The 18176-nt window shown below is 38.4% G+C and overlaps 1 protein-coding gene across 1 annotated transcript in view; it reads left to right on the top strand.

The window, feature by feature from the left end:
- Positions 1-18176, top strand: part of UFL1 (UFM1 specific ligase 1) — a 61418-nt gene that overhangs the window by 9680 nt on the left and 33562 nt on the right. Inside the window, exons 4-6 of the mRNA XM_082633594.1 lie at positions 8394-8491; positions 9017-9131; positions 11468-11598. Of these exons, the coding sequence (XP_082489720.1) occupies positions 8394-8491; positions 9017-9131; positions 11468-11598 (344 nt within the window). The remainder of the gene's footprint in view (positions 1-8393; positions 8492-9016; positions 9132-11467; positions 11599-18176) is intronic.

Genomic DNA, 18176 nt, shown 5'->3' with positions numbered 1-18176 from the left:
TCCAAGTGTGGAGTCTCTATTTCCCCTAGTCCTGTGGAGCTCCTGCACTCAAGCCCACCGGCCTTCAAAGCCAAATGCTCTGGGGGCTCTTCCTCCTGATGCCAGACCCCTAGGCTGGGGAGCCTGACGTGGGGATCAGAACTCTCACTTCTGTGGGAGAAACTCTGTAACTGTAGAGGATCCAGTTTGTGGATTATCCACCTGGCGGGTACGGGGTTTGATTATATTGAGAAAGGACCCCTCCTGTCATCTCCTTGTGGCTCCTTCTTTGTCTTTGGATTTGGAATATCCTTTTTGATAGGTTCCAGTCTTTTTTGTTGATAGTCGTTCAGCAGTTGGTTGTGATTTTAGTGTTTTCTTGAGAGGAGGTGAGCTCACATCCTTCAGCTCCACCGCCTTGTTTCCCTACCTTCCAAAAATGAGCAGAACTGATGTCGTTAGGTTAGAGGACCTTGGTCCTTGTCTTTTTTGGAGAAAGAATTCCACCGTAAAGCAGGCACAGAGTTTATCGGAAGCACAGTATGTACAAAGAGAACGAAGAAGCAATTTATTTAGAGCAAAGCAGAAATACACACACAGAGAAGAGTGTGGACGTTCTCCCTGACGAGGAACACACCAGAGAGGGGATTTAAATCACTTATATGGAGGCAGTTTGTCCAGGCCTTTGTTTTCCTTTGGCCAGTCATCTGACTTCGTTTCCCACCTCTGACCAGACCCAGGGCCCTTCCTGATATGCATGTGCATCTTTTTGCCAAGGTGGATTCCAGCACAGAGGCCTATGGAAGATTGACAGCACCTTTTATGGGGCAGCACCCCTTCCTTTGTGACCCCCAAGGAGTCTTTCTGCACATGTGCAGTCAGGGAGGTTTCCTTGACCTCAGGAGTGATAGATGCAGTCATCTTATCTAATTACTTCAGCAGAGCTCAGCTCCTGCCATTAACTTTGTCATTGAAGTGTCTAGGGCATACAAACCTCCAATTACTCTGCCTGACAAACTCTAGCTGTTCAGCCCAGGGGCCTGTCTACCTTCTACCTCAAATCCCCCCAAGAGACGTGAACCCCAAGAAATCTTTATTGGGAGGATGAACAGCAACAATCTTTCCTCTATAGATTCTTCAGGCTTGCAAGGGGCCCATAGATCCTACCTACTTGGGGTCATGGAGCCCTCACCAGGTCTCATTAAGGTGCCCCAGGGTGACTTCTGTTATTATTCTGCCAAGATCCGTTTCAAGGAATGGCTGGAATCTCTGGATCACCATCATCTTGTCTGGGAAACTGTTGCATCCTGGAGAGAACAAACTGAACAAGTAGATTAAAAGAAGGCAAGGGCCAAAGATCAGTAAAAGAATTATTGTAACCAGAGGCCCAAGCAGGAGTAAGAACCAGGTTACATTTGGTAACAGTTTTGATACGGGTCCAGATAGAGTCAGTACTTGGCTTATCCTGTCCAAAGGATGGAACCATTTGGCCTGGTCATATATTTTTGATGTCCTTTTCTATTAACCCAGTGTGATTGTTGTAGGTGTTACAGCCCCAGTTAGAAGCAGTTGGAGGATTGACAACCTGAACATTAATAGACAAAACAGATGTCATTTTTTTTTTCCAGGAGAATAAGCCTGAGATCCAATATGGACCTGGTGCTTTGGGGAGACTTGTAGCCACGTAGCCAGTTGTCTAGTTTTATCTAAGTAGGTTTTTTTTTTTTTTTTTTTCTTTTTGCGGTATGCGGGCCTCTCACTGTTGTGGTCTCTCCCGTTGCGGAGCACAGGCTCCGGACGCGCAGGCCCAGCGGCCATGGCTCACGGGCTCAGCCGCTCTGCGGCATATGGGATCCTCCCAGACCGGGGCACGAACCCGTATCCCCTGCATCGGCAGGCGGACTCTCAACCACCGCGCCACCAGGGAGGCCCTATCTAAGTAGGTTTTAACCTTTGATGTGGTATTAACACATAAATAACAGGAGCTATTGATCACTACACATGTCCCTTCTTTCTGTTAATGTATGATCTAAAGCAGTTTTATTATTTAAAAATGTAGTAGTTACAAAAGGAGACCTTGAAAACGTAAGGTTGTAGCTACCAGCTGTCAGCTGGTATTGTCCTGAGAACGGCTGGTGGTGTCAAGTTTGACACAGCTCATAAAACTTAAGTTCTCAGCAATACAAAGTCTTTGCTGAAATCACGCCCATAGTGTTACCTAGTATTACCTTGGATGGCTGAACTACAGCTCCTTCATTTTGACTTTTAATTGTAATTTTTCCCTTAATAGCCAAAGCAGATGTCACCATTAATGATTTTAGTGTTTTTCTAGGTATGAGAAGAGGCAAGAATTTGGGATCAAAAAAATCCTTACCTGAAATCTAACTGTCAGAAGGCCTGTTCTGTCACTTTTTCCCAGAGCACAGAGTGCCTCATTTCTGATTTCCATCCCGAACTCTTTTCATGGGATGTTGAAGGTCAGCAGCTGAAGCAGCTCATGATTTAATCCTTGTAGAGGTAGATGGCGAGTGCCAGTTTCCAGTTGGCAGGGCGCTTTATAATCATAAATTTGAACGTGGTTTGGGCGGCATTTTATGACCATTTTGTACCATGGCGCTAGGAATGTTCATTCCCAGGTCTGGTGAAGATTTTGCTGACAGGCCACTCACTGTGCTATTTATTACTGGACCAGGCCTTGTTATCAGTAGCCAAAAGTCTCTGGACCACCTGTCTTACTAGTCTCTTATGATCTAGGAAAATATTCCCTCTTGTTGCTTCCGCCCATATCTAGAGTTACACTGTTAACAGTCATTGATTTCGTATGAGACTATATATCATCATTTTATCAGAGATCAGTCACACATTTGGTAATGTAAGAAATAACAATTTTGTAAAACAGGCAATAAAAAATAATATAGCTAGCAGTATTAGTAAGGTCAGAAGTAAGGGTTTAAGTCAAGAACTTACATTAGGTGCAGCCTAGTATATCCCCAAGTTGTCTGTCTTAGTCTGTTTTGTACCACTTTGTATCTTTAAGGGAAATTATTTACATTGGCATTGTCCATAAGACATTCAGCCTAATTTCCTAATGTTACTAGGCTGGTTATCCTTAGTATAGTCTAATTGTTCCTTTAAACTTAAATGATCATAGCCTGGTGTTAATCTCCAGGTTATAGATCATGAAGTATGTGATCTTTATCCAAAGGTTGATTATGAAGTTAGGCTTCAGAAAGAAACTTAGAATGTCCCTTTAATAATTTAATTAGGGCTTCCCTGGTGGCGCAGTGGTTGAGAGTCCACCTGCCGATGCAAGGGGACACGGGTTCGTGCCCCGGTCTGGGAAGATCCCACATGGCGCGGAGCGGCTGGGCCCGTGAGCCATGGCTGCTGAGCCTGTGCATCTGGAGCCTGTGCTCCGCAACGGGAGAGGCCACAACAGTCAGAGGCCCGTGTACCACAAAAAAAAAAAAAAAAAAAAAAAAATTTAATTAAATTTTGTAAAAATATAATGTTAACAGCAAGGAACTATCTGGGAAGTGAGTCTTAGTAGACACAGGCCTTAATTAACAAAACTAGAATTTAATATTTAGTGAAACATAATTCTTTTTCTAAAATTGCCCTCATTTCCACCAAACACAGCCAAGACCAATTTGTTTTCAAAATAAGTTTGGTCCATTGACCACATGGGCTCCTCCATACTGACTCTGGTTTAACTCCTCAGAAGGAGTCTCAGACTAAATTCCCAAAAGGCCTCTCAAGGCCAAGAAAGCCATGCCAAAGGCCTGCCATCAGATTTTGCTTAGGTGGATTTCTGTCTTCTAGAGGTCCCTAAAGTATTTTGAGATTACTGTACATGTCAGGAGGCAGGCTTTTTTATTTACCTGATAAGGCTCTTCATAACCCAAGGGTTTCCAGTTTCTGGAGGGACCAGGCAAAGAGAAAAATGTTTTAATTTTATCCTCAGGTGTAAATTACCAAATTGTTGTAAGCCATAAGTAGCTTGAGGAGAAGGGCTTTTCTGTATCTGAAAAACAAAGATTAGAAGTTGGTAATATGTCAAAGTCATAAAAATTAATCATATTTACCAGTTCATTTAATCCCATGTAATTAATTTTTGTTCTGTTTGAGTCCACTTTTTCCATTAGTTTTGTTGACCTTGCCTGATGATTGAGGATGATAGTTACAGTGATAATTTCAAGAAGTTTGTGTTAAGGCTTATATGATTTGTCTAGCGAAGTGGGTGCCTCGATCACTGGAGGTTGAAGAAGGTATACCCCAAGTGGAAAACACATTTTTTAACCATTTTCTTTTCATTGTGAGGGCATCAGCCCTGCAGCCAGGGAAGGCTTTAACCCATCAAGTAAAAATGGAGTTTGCCAGGGAGCTGAGAAAAGCCAGGTGGCCATCTTGGATTTCCCATAGCCCTGACTGTTTAATTTACAGCTATTGTTTACCCATTTTAAGTTCCCTGATTTAGGAATAGACCATTGCCATGTTACAAGGACATCAGGATGGCAGAGTCTGACAGTCAGACTTTGTGTCTTTGTGTCTTTGTAGAAGCAGAGTGAACTTTATCTACATGTGTCATGATCTTTACAGATTCTGTCATTGTTACCTTTTATTTGACAATATTTCTCCTGTAATTTAATCTGTCAAATAATCTCAGTTAGTGTAATATTTTTCTGAGATGCCTCAGGGGCCCTCTGAAGTGCCTTGAAGTTAGCTGGAGGTCAGAAGAACTTTAATTAGAATTTGACACTTGGGAAGTTTGTTAAAAAATATCAAAAAAAATATCAAAAAGTTTTAAAACAGTCAAATAGAATCATAGATCATTGTGAAATAATACTTATTTACTCAACCAAAGTAACAAAAGATTTCAAAAGCAAATACAAATCACCTAAAGACAGAAATTCACACAGTGTGTTATCAAAAGCAGCATTCCAAGTAAACTTTGTTCTCTTAACAGAGAGAGAAAACTAAATTCCAGTCTTTGTATCTTCTATCACCGACAACATATATTCTACTTGCTTCACACATTGAAATGCTTCCTTATCATTTTAGTAACTTTAATTACATATTATACTTGTTAACCCTTAAAAACCTTAACCTCTAGTGAAAACCAAGAAGAAAGCAATTGTGAACTGTTTGTCGTATTGGCATTTCCTGATTAGCAAACTTAATATATTCCATAACCTCTAAAAACATGCATTTTCCCAAAGCACAATTTCTTTTTTCAATGTAATACAAGGCATGTGTCTGATAAACCCAAACATCTTTAGTTTCCCTCTTGCGAGAAGACAAAAGTAGGCGAATTTAGATTCGTTCAGCGATCAATATTCCAGTATTTTATCTTAAAAATGATTTAGACGTTTAATGACTTTTTATCATTTGACTTGATTTAGCAAAACTAAAGTCTCAAGGTACCAAAAATCTGGAAAAACTAAAACATAATTATTCCCACAGTGTTTACTCAAAAGCTTTTATCCCATACCAAGTTAATTCTCTTGTTGACAAATGTAACAGATACAGTGTGAACTTAATGACTTTCAGTAAACCTAGGTACAACAAAGGTATTATACTTAATATTGATGACTCTAGAGACATGTCTGTATTAATAAACTTAAACTAACTTTAATATCAGATATCAGTTCAATACTGAATATTTCCCAGATCATGTGAACCTGAAATTTGTTTAGCTTAGTTTCTCTTGTATATAGAATTGTTTGATTATAAGCACTTACTTTTCTTTCAGCCAATTATATAGAGTTCATTTACGAATTAGCCTCAGCAATATTATCCGTAGACAGAGACACATACTGAGATATACATAAATCCAGACAGACAGAGATCTCACAGTTTCTGCTTGAGGTTTAAAATGCCTCTTTGCTTTTTTTTCCCCTTGGCTTGAAGTTCTACTAATTAACCCAAGGCTGAAGTCTCAGGCAAAGCGGGCTGTGTTTGTCTCTCAAGGTACATGATAAGAGTCAACTTCAGTCTTTCTCCTAGGCATATTTTTGTTCTCTCAGGGTCAGAATTCTGAAAAAAAGTATTTTAACAAGCTAGCTTTCTCTAATTGCATATGCAGAAAGAACCAGTTTTGCAATTTCAAAAGGGTTTTATCGTAACCAGTTTTTTCTGGAGTCTAAAGAGTATTGTGGCCATACAGTGTCAAAAAAATCATCTTTTTCTATATTCATAGTTTCATAGCTAGAATTTAGACCAAAGAGTGCTCAAATTGGCCCTAATGACAGAGGCAGACTGGCTGATACATTGTTGTCCCAGGGATACCTTCCATAGTGTTTATGACTAAAAGTGGACAGAAAGAACGAAAAGAACTTAGTGCCTTGAGAGCGTTTCTGAGGGGTGTTTTTTTTTGGTTTAGAAGGAGATCCTCCCGTGTTGAATAACCTGCAACCGAGAACAGTGCTCCTGGAAATGAAGTCCAGCATCCTGGAAACATTACTAGGAGGCACCTGGAGGAGATTCAGAGTGTCCTCTGAATGTCTTTCGATCTTAATGCTGATGGGCTTCGGAGCATCCTCTACTCCCCCACTGATTTCTAACCAGACATCTCTGGTCAGCTTTGGTTCCTTGCACAGGGTGCCCTCCCTTCTTACCTGGGGTGGACATTTGAACCAGTGCAGAGCGGTTGCCGGTTTTCCCTTAAGCTTTATAGACATCAGATCTCCCCTATGTCCTATAACAAGATTTCCTACTGGGATGCACTCCTTGGGATTGAGCATTTGTAAAATTTATGACATTATCTGCTGGGAATTGGCCAGCCCAATAGGCTGTCCATAGCTGTGTAAGGGCTGCCAAAGCTTGAGGGGTGGGGGTGTCCGAGAGGTAAAAGGAGGAACTCTTGGAAGAATTGGAGTTGGGAAACATAATTATTTTCCAAAGTCATATGCCCTGGTGTTTTTTGTAACAAAGATAAGACCTCAGGGAGCCTGTGCACTCAGCCTGACAAAGACAGCATTGGCAGTTTAGAAATAAAAAGCAAAAGATCTTCTCCCAGGAGGGTGTGAAAATATGTAGTGAAAAACAGACCCTATGTGCAAGAAAAGTAGGAAAGAAAGGTGCAGGCCAAAGGAGAAGGTAAGGAAGATAGTGCAAGCAGAGGTCTCTAGCCATAGTTGAGAAAGACCTGCAAGTTACCTTGGAAGCAATCCAAGTCATGGCGCCAGATGACGTCGGCAGGTGAGAGGACCTTGGTCCTTGTCTTCTTGGGAGAAAGAATTCCACAAAAAGACATTGTAAAGCAGGCACAAGATTTATTGGAAGCACAGTATGTGCAAAGAGAACAAAGAACCAGTTTATTTAGAGCAAAGCAAAAATACACACCCAGAGAAGAGTGCAGGCATCCTCCCTAATGAGGGGCACACCAGAGAGGTGATTTAAATCACTTATATGGAGGCAGTTTTTCCAGGTGTTTGTTTTCCTCTGGCCAGTCATCTTGCTTCATTTCCAACCTCTGACCAGACCCAGGGCGCTTCTCCACATGCGTGTGCATCTTTTTGCCAAGATGGATTCCAGCGCAGCAGCCTATGGGACATTGACAGCACCTATTATGGGGTAGCACGCCTCCCTTTTTGACCCCCAAGGAGTCTTTCTGCACATGTGCAGTCAGAGAGGTCTCCTTGACCTCAGGAGTGATAGATGTGGTCATCTTATCTCTTTAATCTGGCAGAGCTCAGCTCCTGCCATTAGCTTTGTCCTTGAAGTGTCTAGGGAACACAGAGCTCCAATTTACTCTGCCTGACAAACTCTGGCTGTTCAGCCCAGGGGCCCATCTACATCTACCTCCTACCTCAGAACCACCAGCCAGGATCTGCCGAGAAGCCTTGTTCACGAAGCCAACAGTAGGTTTGGCTGACGTCTTAGCAAGCCTGAGAACCACAGCAGGGGCTGAGATGCATGGGCCAGCTTGATCCCCTGAATTCTGGCCTGCAGAGCCTCTCCTGAGCGAGAGAGCCAGGGCTGGGTTGATCCTTGGGCCAAGTGGCTGCCTGTGGGGCGGCGGTCTGGCGACTCCTCCGAGGCAATGGGCGGTTTGGGTCGCAGACTCACCAACTCACTGTGTGATCTCTGGCTAGTTGGGACTTGCCTGTTGTGCCCCACCAGACTCCCCAGACTACAGGAGGGACTCTGGAGGAGAAAAGACCCCTGAAATGGTGTAACTTCTTATTACGAACTTTCTTAGCAAGTGAAAATGTACTTGTTCAGAAATGAAAGTAAATAAGCAACAAGCCTCTAATTTTTTATTTGAGACTTTTTATAATATTTCATATCAATTTAAAATTCACCTAAGGATAATTTTTTTAAAGTAAGTTTTTTTTTAAAGTTCTAAATATGTAATTTCAAATGTAAACAGTATGAACTTATCACTAATAGAATTTGTACTTATTTTCCAGGCGATTAATGTGGATCTGACTCATATTGAAAATAGAATTGGTGACATTGTTAAATCAGAAAAACATGTTCAGCTAGTGTTGGGACAACTGATAGATGAGTATGTACGATATTTAAGAACACTTTTTTGTTTTTTTTTGTAAGTAAATTTATACTTAAATTTAGAACAGTTGTGGCCACTTCAGCATTTTGTTTAGAACTCTTTTAGTGCTGATTTTCATTGTAAGGATCATTGTACTTAAAAAGTAAGTGCTTAATTGTTTGGAGTACTTGGAAATAATATAAACTTTTATTTTTTTCTATTGTTTTAAAGCAACGCAAAACATAATTTTTATCATCTTTCCTGTATGAGTTTAACTCTGAAAGCAGAATTGTTCCAAAAATATTAATGAAAATGATTGCAGAATTTTAATTGTTGAAAACAATTTCAGCATTTATTATTTGATTAACCTTACATTTAGTTACATTGATAAGAAAATTTTCAGAATATGAGTAATGAATGGTGTTTACCTAAACATATTCATTACTTCTGGGGAATACCTTATTGCAACAGGAATTAAACATAATAGATAGAGGAAAACTATTATTCCTAATTGGGTTTTTCCTTTTTTTTTTAAACTATTAGGAACTATTTGGATCGGTTAGCAGAAGAGGTAAATGATAAATTACAGGAAAGTGGTCAGGTAACCATATCCGAACTGTGTAAAACCTATGATCTTCCCGGAAACTTTCTGACACAGGTATTTTTTTCTTAATACTATAATATGTCTTTTCAGATAAATAAAAGAATTTTAATGGGAGGGAAGAAACTATACCTTCTTACCATTAATTGATTTTTTGCAAGTGTTTGACTACTGATGTTCTAGCAATATATTTAGGGAATACTTATACATTGATGGCTCTGATGAGATTGTTTAGAAGTGATTGTAATCTTCCTGAACCCAGAGACACCCTAAACTTAAGTAGACTTAAGTTCTAGGCCTGCTTTGATGCAGTAGCAGGTTTACCATAAGCGTATAGGCTTATTTAATGTTCTGATAACAACTGTACAGAAACTTTAACCAGTATCATCAGTTCTGATTGCCTAGTTATATTTTAAGAAATAACTGATGAAGACTATAATTTAGAAGGGGTGCTACTGGCATCTTGTGTGGTAAAGGTCAAGGCTGATGCTAAACATCCTGCAGTGCACAGAACATCCCTTCCCAACAAAGAATTTTCTTGCCCAAAATGTAAGTAGTACCAACATCTTTTTTTTTTTTTTTTTTTTTTTTTTTTTTTTTTTTTTTTTTGCGGTATGCGGGCCTCTCACTGTTGTGGCCCCTCCCGTTGCGGAGCACAGGCTCCGGACGCGCAGGCCCAGCGGCCATGGCTCACGGGCCCAGCCGCTCCGCGGCATGTGGGATCCTCCCAGACCGGGGCACGAACCCGTATCCCCTGCATCGGCAGGCGGACTCTCAACCACTGCGCCACCAGGGAGGCCCCCAACATCTTTTGATGTCACCTTTTTTTTCCTCCTCTAAACTGTCAGTGTGACAGGAAGAAGAACCAAGGAATCACTTATATTCTCTTAATTTTTGGTACTTGTGTCAATACTCAAATCAGGTATTTTGATTTATAGTGTAATAACAATGCTACCTGAAAATAGAGGCTAGTTCCCTGTTTGTTGTTTCTTTTTTTCTTAAAATGGTTTGACATTTTAGGATTATAGAAGTCCATTTGGTACCGTGGAAAGTGCACGGGCTTTGGAGTTAAACAGACCTTGATTTGAATTCTGTCTATGCCACTGCTTAGTTATTCAGTGTCAGGAAAATTATTTCATGTTTTTTGTGCTTCCAGTTACATATCTGAAAATGGGAATAATTGTCTCTTTCATAGATCTCAGTGAGGTTATATTCATGATATATCTACTGAAATGGCTGGCACAGTGGAAGTACTCAATAAATGATGGTTTTGTTTTGTATTTACTGCAACAAATAAGGGAAAAGCCAAATCCCTTTTTAGGTATACTTTAACTTACCAAACCATAATTGCATGAGATTAATTTATAATACAACAGATTTACTCACTCATTTTAGCTGAGTGATTTCTCCTAATTGCATCTAAAATACCATTTAGGGCACAGATCTGTTTTACAAAGCATTTCAGGAGCCTAAGCTTCTGAGCAAATGTATGTAAATCACAGAAGATAAAATCGGCAAATATATGTAAATCACAGAAGGTAAAAAAAAAAATGTTTAGACACTTAAATAAAAGTATCAGAACAAATTCAAATGATTTCTTATAAAATTGTGCTACTGATACATTTTAGAAATATATATAGTTTCTTAATACTTTTCAGTTTTAATTTTTCTCAGTATCACAGGCAGTATTCTAAAAGCTCATTAAGAAGTTGTTTGGAAAGCATTTTTCTGTACCATAAAAGTATCAGCCAAGCTGACTTGAGTAGATTTAACTTGTCCTGGGAAGGCAAATATGTCCAGGCTTATTTTATATGTACCTGATCCCAGTCATAGTGTAGCTGTGGAAAAATACTGTCTTGAGATTACCAAGAAATCAGGTTGTCTGTCAGTATAGATTCTGGACACAGTTTGTTAATATTTGCATCACAGAAGATAACTTTTCAGGTCTTATGTTTCCCTAGGTCGCAGAATCTTGGAATAACATTTATTTCTCTCTGTTAGTGTTAGAAGCTCCATATAGGATCCTCTCCAAGACCCATGTATATGTCTTGGCTGTCTGTGTGTCAGACTGCCTGTATCTAGAAAATGGGTTAATCAATCTCTTTTATTTTACCATAGAAATAGGCCTTATTTTAGCACGTAGCTGAGCCTTTTAACATTCAGCTATTTGATTCATTCGATTCTTGTCTCTGCCATAAGATTACGAAGTTTCCTAGATCCTAAGTCTTCATTTTACCTTATATATCTTGTTAATTCATGCTTGCTGAAATTATTCAATCATATGATTAATACAGCATCAGCATGCAACATGACTCTCGTAAGACTGTACGAATGTAAATGTGTAATTTTGTTCTTTCAAATTAATAAGAATTTTCATCCATCTTTACCCTCAGGCGCTAACTCAGCGACTAGGTAGAATTATTAACGGACACATTGATCTTGATAACAGAGGAGTAATATTTACTGAAGCTTTTGTAGCTAGACATAAAGCACGCATCCGTGGGTTGTTCAGTGCTATTACCCGGTAAGCATATTTTAAATTATATTTTTACGTCTGTTTGATTATTGTTTGCTTTTTTTTTTTAAAGCAGAATTTCATTCAGGCCCCTAGTTTATTAAATAGACAGAGGGCAGCTTCTGTGAAATAGAAATGGGGATTCCAGAGCCCTAGAACGTGGCCACACTCTCTCCAACGCACATCTCCTTTACTCGCCTACCTTCACCATCCTTATGACCCCAGATGTACTTCTGCAGAACACCCAGATCATATATAAAGTCACCCTGGGATCGTGGAAAGAGTATGCAGTCAGAAGTCCTTGGGTCATATCCCTATCACATAGTAACCTTGTGACCTTGAGTAGATAAGTCAGTCAGTCACCTAACTTCTTTGGGCCGCAGACGGGGCTGGATGACTTTAGAACTTTTTTTTTTTTACTAAATAACATTCTAGAATTCTAATGAATAACAATTTTACTTTCAAAATCACTTGAACTTAATGTTTGGGGCCTGTGTAACAAACTCCATTGTGGAATTAAGAAAACCTACATTCTCAATTCTCTCTTTTCTCCTGTGTCATTTAGTTTATCTCAGTGGTTTTTGGGTCCCACCAGCATTTAAATGTCCAGATTTCTCCATTTTAAAACAATCAAACCTCTCTCAACCCCATATTCCACTCCCTTTACCATCTTGTTTATTCCTTTCCTTAACGTGAACCTTCTCAAATTGATGTCTACAGTTACTATCTCAGTTTTCTTACCTTCAGTCACTTCTCAACTCACCCATCTGGCTTCTACAACTTACATAGCAATGATGTCAGTATCATTAAATCTAATGGGTATTTCCTGTCCTTGTTTTACTTTATAGCACCATTTAACCCCAATTACAGCTTCCTTCTTGAAATGTTCTTATCTCTCTCTCTTTTTTTTTTTTTTCCTTAACACTATACTTTCGTGGTTTCTTTTTACCTCTTTTGGCTGTACCTTATTAGGCTGTACCTTTTCTGGCTCTTCCTCCTTTCACGAACCTTGAAAGTTTTATTTCAGGCCATCTTTTCTTCTCAGTCCTGTACTGTCTGCCTAGGTGCTTTTACCTTTCTTCTAAGTTTCAGACTCATACTATCTGTACAGTGTTTTATTGCAGTGTTTTATTACAAGTGCCTCAAATTCAGCATATTTAGAATAACTCACTACTGTCCCACTTTCCACCTCTTCTGAATTTATTCTTCCATTACCAGTAAATATCATCAGGTTGGTTTTGCCAGAAAACTGGGAGTCCTCCTTTATGCCATCCTTTCTCTTACCTCCCTTTCCATAACACAACATCTTTTGAATTCATATTTTAAATATTTACGTAATCTTTACTTCTCTGACATCACCATTCTTACCACTTCAGTCCGTTTTTTACCTAGACTGTTCCAGGAGCTTTCTAACAAGTCCCCCTTCTTCTACGCTTATTACCTTTCAGGACATTTTTTCGTGGCAGCCACAGTGATTTCTTTTTGTTATTCAACAAATCAAAAGCACGCATTAAACACCTAATACATTCAGGGCCCCGGTGGAACAAAAGACTAAAAGGATAGAAGAGAGAACTTGCAATCTAATGCAGCAGTTTTCTTTCTCTCTTTCTTCCTTTTTTTATCTCACACTTACAGAAAAGTTGCTAGAGAACCTTTTTGTTTTTTAATTCTGTCCCATTTGAGAGAAAGTGGCTGACATGATGTCCCATAATCACACTTTAGTCTGTATTTCCTACAAACAAGAGCAACGTCCTATAGAACTACAATACAAACATCAAAATCAGAAAATTGACCGTGATCCATTACTACCATCCAGTCCTTGGATCCCATTCATGTTTTACCAGTTGTTCCAGTAGTATTCTTTATACAAAAAGGATCCAGTTCAGAATCACATAGTGCATTTAATTGTCATGTTTCCTTAGTCACTTTCAATCTGGAACACTTACCTTACTTTCATGACCTTGACACTTAAAGATCACAGGCCAGTTATTTCATAGAATATTCAATCTTTCCTTTCAGCTACTTTGTCATACTTATATTCAGGTTATGCATCTTTGGCAGGAATATCACAAAAGTGATTATATGTTCTTCTCATTGAACCCTATCAGGTGGCATACAATTTAGACTTTTCCAGTTACTGATGAGGTGCACTGTGACTTCTTAATAAGGAGATATCTGCTAGGCTTCTCATAAAGATTCTTGTTTCCCTTTACAATTAAGTATTTATGTGGAGGGCAGTTTGAGATCATGTGAGTTACCCTGTTTTTCATCAAATTTTCAGTTCATTTATTAAATCACTGTAGATTTATGGTTTTCTATATTATTCATTGGATTATAATCTATTGTTACCATTATTTAGATTTTCAAATTGGCTCTGATTTAGCTAGTGGAAAGCCCTTCAAGCTGGCTTCTGTGTCCTTTTGACGTGTCCCCATCATTCTCCCAACACTTCTTTTCTTTCTGGCGCAACAAGAAGTTCCAGGTTCAGTTCATACTTTACCTGTCCCAACCTTGGAATCAGCAATTTCTCCAAGGAGCCCTGGTTCCTTTTAGTAGAGTATAGTATTTAGAAACCAAGATCTGGACACTAGATTGTTTATTGCTGTTTGGTTGTTCCTGCTTCCAAGCCCTCTCAGCAGACAAGCGAAGGTATACACGTTAGACAATTGTATACACCCCCCTGTATATCTGTATTTTTGTATCTTTGTGTATCAGGAACCATGAGTTCACACTGATACCTCCAACACTCTAAGTCTTGTTCCAGTTTTCTCCTTTTCCATAACTGTAACTCCCTTCTCTGTCCATGAGAAACCTAACTCCCATTATCCTTAATGTATTTACTTATTTGATTAATTCCCCTTTATGTGACTGATCTCCCATTTGCTGCTACAGCTCTCTTCCCTATGTGGATGTCTGCTTTACATAGGCTCTGACAGATTCCACCAGATCACCCTTCTAACACAAGAACAGTAGTTTTTTCCAGGAGAGGAACTGAGTAGCTGAGTGATAGGAATGGAGGGGGACTCCGTTTTGTAACTTTTTTGTACCCTGAACTTTATCACTTAGTCAAAAGAACAACAACAAAAAAAAACTAAAAGTGTATTTTTCCTATTAACAAATATTTATCCTTTTTCTTTGACTAGTTATTATGGTGAGTGTAGTTATCATCTGGTTCAGCAAATAATATTTTCCCAACTCATAGTAGCCCTGAGTTTCTCTGTATGGAGGTATTATCAAACCATGAGAGCAAAAACAAATTTTGAGCCACAAAAGATGTTGCTAGGCTGTGTGGCTTCTAGATAGTTCCATTTAAGGTAATGTATCTTCATATTTGCCTCTTAAATACAAGGAACCAACTCACTTTTCTGGTCTAACTTCAGAGAGAAGACCTGCATCTCTGATTGAAAAGGGTTTATGTTTATTGTTACTATAGGTAGCCAGAAAGAAGAGCATGAAGTAATTAGTGAGAAGAATGAGATATATAGGTATACTAAGCTACATTGTATTCCAGATTGAAATAATTCAGCAGCTAAGTTTCATTGTACAAAAACTAGAAATTTTGTGCAATCCAATTAAACTTTTATTGAACATCCACAGTAAGTTATGCACCCAACAATTTTAAGATAAAAGTTCTTCAAGGTGCCCTCCGCATTTTTGTAGGAATGTGTTCAGGTAGAAAGGAACAGAAAACAAAAAACATGAGAAGGTTGTAATAAGATAAACAGAGGAGAGCAAACTTCACATAATTGGACCTAATTGGTCTGGGGGGGCTCTAGATAATTCAACTGAAAATTTTAGGTAAAAATAATTTAATACAAACCAAATTGATCTATATAGGAACTTGGTAAAAATAATAGTTTAGTCAAAAATCGGTTTTAAGTATTAATTCATATTTTGACAACTGTTTCTGCTCTCCCAGGTTTGTCATAGGGAAAATTTATAACATTTTAAATAATCAACAAGAGAATCAAATAGTTGGAATAACTTAAAAGTCTTTTAGTTATATGCATAAGAATAAAAACACAGACTAAACTTAAACCAGAGGACTGGTATAATTGGCTTAAAATGAATAGGGATGAAAAAATTGGAGTCAGAAAAAAGTCTAAACCTTTTTTTTCAATAGTTTCCTTTACTTAAAAGAAATTATAATTATTAGAAAAGCATTCACAGGGATCTATCCAAAAGAAATGAAAACATATCTCTGCGCAAAGGCATGAAACAAATCTTCATGGCAGCATTATTCATAATAGCCCCAAACTGGAAATAATCCCGATGTCCATCAACTGATAAATGGATACAAACAACAAAATATGGTATATCCGTACACCAGAATGCTATTCAGCAATAAAAAGGAGTGAATGCTGATCTGTGCTTTATTATGCATGAACCTCAAAGACATGCTAAGTAAAAGAAGCTGGACACAAAAGACCACATACTGATTCCATTTATAAGAAATCTCTAGAAAAGCACATTTGTAGAGGCAGAAAGCAGATCAGTGGTTCTCTAGGTCTACGGGTGGCAATAGGAATTAACTGCAAACATCTAGGAAGGAACTTTTTGGGTGATGGAAACCTTCTAAAACTGGATTGTGGTGTTGGTTGCTCAGTTCTGTTAATTTATTGAGATTGTTGAATTGTATACTTAGAATTGGTTAGATTTATATGTAAATTTTGTATATCTCATTAAAGCTGTTCAAAAAAAAAAAGAAATGTATAATCATTACAGAAAATACTGATAAGCAAAAGAGAGAAATTAAAGTGGATTTCTCCCAGTCATACACCCTAACTGGAATACAGCATTCAGTTTCCTTTCAGTATGTACATGATCTCATTTTTCTTCAGAAATGGAATCATATAACATTCACTGACTTCCCAGGTGAGGAGAGCCTTGCAGACAGAAAAAATAGAATGAACAAGAAATTAACATACAATAAAGGGCAAGACAGATAGTCAAGAGTCACCAAATTTGAGGTGGAATTTTGGTGGGAAAGTAAATTGATCCCAGAATGGGAAGACAGATCAATTACCTGGTATTTCAGTAGCATAATTCTGCTTAAGGTTGTAAAATTTGGTGCAGTTTTTTTTTTTTTTTAGTTGATTTACAGTGTTGTGTTGGTTTCTGGTGTTCAGCAAGCAATTCAGTTATACATATATATGTGTATATATATTTTTCTTTATGTTCTTTTCCATTATACTTTATTACAGGATACTGAATATAGTTCCCTGTGCTGTACAGTAGGGCCTTCTTGTTTATCCATTTTATATATAATAGTTTGTATCTGCTAATTCCAAACTTCTGATTTATCCCTCCCCCACCCCTTTTCCCCTTTGATAACCATAAGTTTGTTTTCTATGTCTGAGTCTGTTTCTGTTTTGTAAATAAGATCATTTGTATAATAGTTTAGATTCCATATGTAAGTGATGTCATATGGCATTTGTCTTTCTCTGACTTCACTTTGTATGATAATCTCTAGGTCCATCCATGTTGCTGCAAATGGCAACATTTAATTCTTTTTTATGGCTGAGTAATATTCTATTGTGTGTGTGTATATATATCACATCTTCTTTATCCATTCATCTGTTGATGGACCCTTAGGTTGCTTTCACATCTTGGCTATTATTAATAGTGCTGCTATGAACATTGGGGGTGTGTGTATCTTTTCAAATTAGAGTTTTTGTCTTTTCTGGATATATGCCCAGGAGTGAGATTGCTGGATCAAAAGGTAGCTCTATTTTTTAGTTTTTTAAGGAACCTCCATACTGTTTTCCACAGTGGCTGGACCAATTTACATTCCCACCAACAGTGTAGGAGGGTTCCCTTTTCTCCACACCCTTTCCAGCATTTATTATTTGTAGACTTTTTGATGATGGCTATTCTGACCCATGTGAAGTGATACCTCATTGTAGTTTTGATTTGCATTCCTCTGATTAGTGATGTTGAGCATCTTTTTGTGTACCTATTGGCCATCTTTATGTCTTCTTTGGAGAAATGTCTATTTAGGTCTTCTGCCCATTTTTGATTGGGTTGTTTGTTTGTTTTTTTTTAAATTGAGCTATATAAACTGTATATTTTGGAAATAGCTCCTTGTTGGTCGCATTGTTGGCAGACATTTTCTCCCAGTACGTAGGTTGTCTTTTCATTTTGTTTATGGTTTCCTTTGCTGTGCCAAAGCTTATCAGTTTGATTTGGTCCCATTTGGTTATTTTTGCTTTTATTTCTGTTGCCTTGGGAGGCTGATCTAAGAAAACATTGCTACAATTTATGTCAGAGAATGGTTTGCCAATGTTCTCTTCTAGGTGTTTTACTGTGTCATGTCTTACACTTAAGTCTTTAAGCCATTTTAGAGTTCATTTTTGTGTATGGTGTGAGGGAGTGTTCTACCTTCATTGATTTACATGTGGCTGTCCAGCTTTCCCAGCACCACTTGCTGAAGAGTCTGTCTTTTCCCCATTGTATATTCTTGCCTCCTTTGTCGAAGATTAATTGACCATGGGGGTATGTGGGTTTATTTCTGGGCTCTCTTTGTTTTCTATTATTGTTTTGGCCGTGTGGCTTGCAGGATCTTAGTTCCCTGACCGAGGATTGAA

This window comes from Mesoplodon mirus, assembly GCF_964341445.2.
Source record: "Mesoplodon mirus genome assembly, chromosome: 10".
Lineage (NCBI taxonomy): Eukaryota > Metazoa > Chordata > Mammalia > Artiodactyla > Ziphiidae > Mesoplodon > Mesoplodon mirus.
Note: the sequence above shows the minus strand (reverse complement) of the source record. Positions and strands in the feature narration are given on the sequence as shown.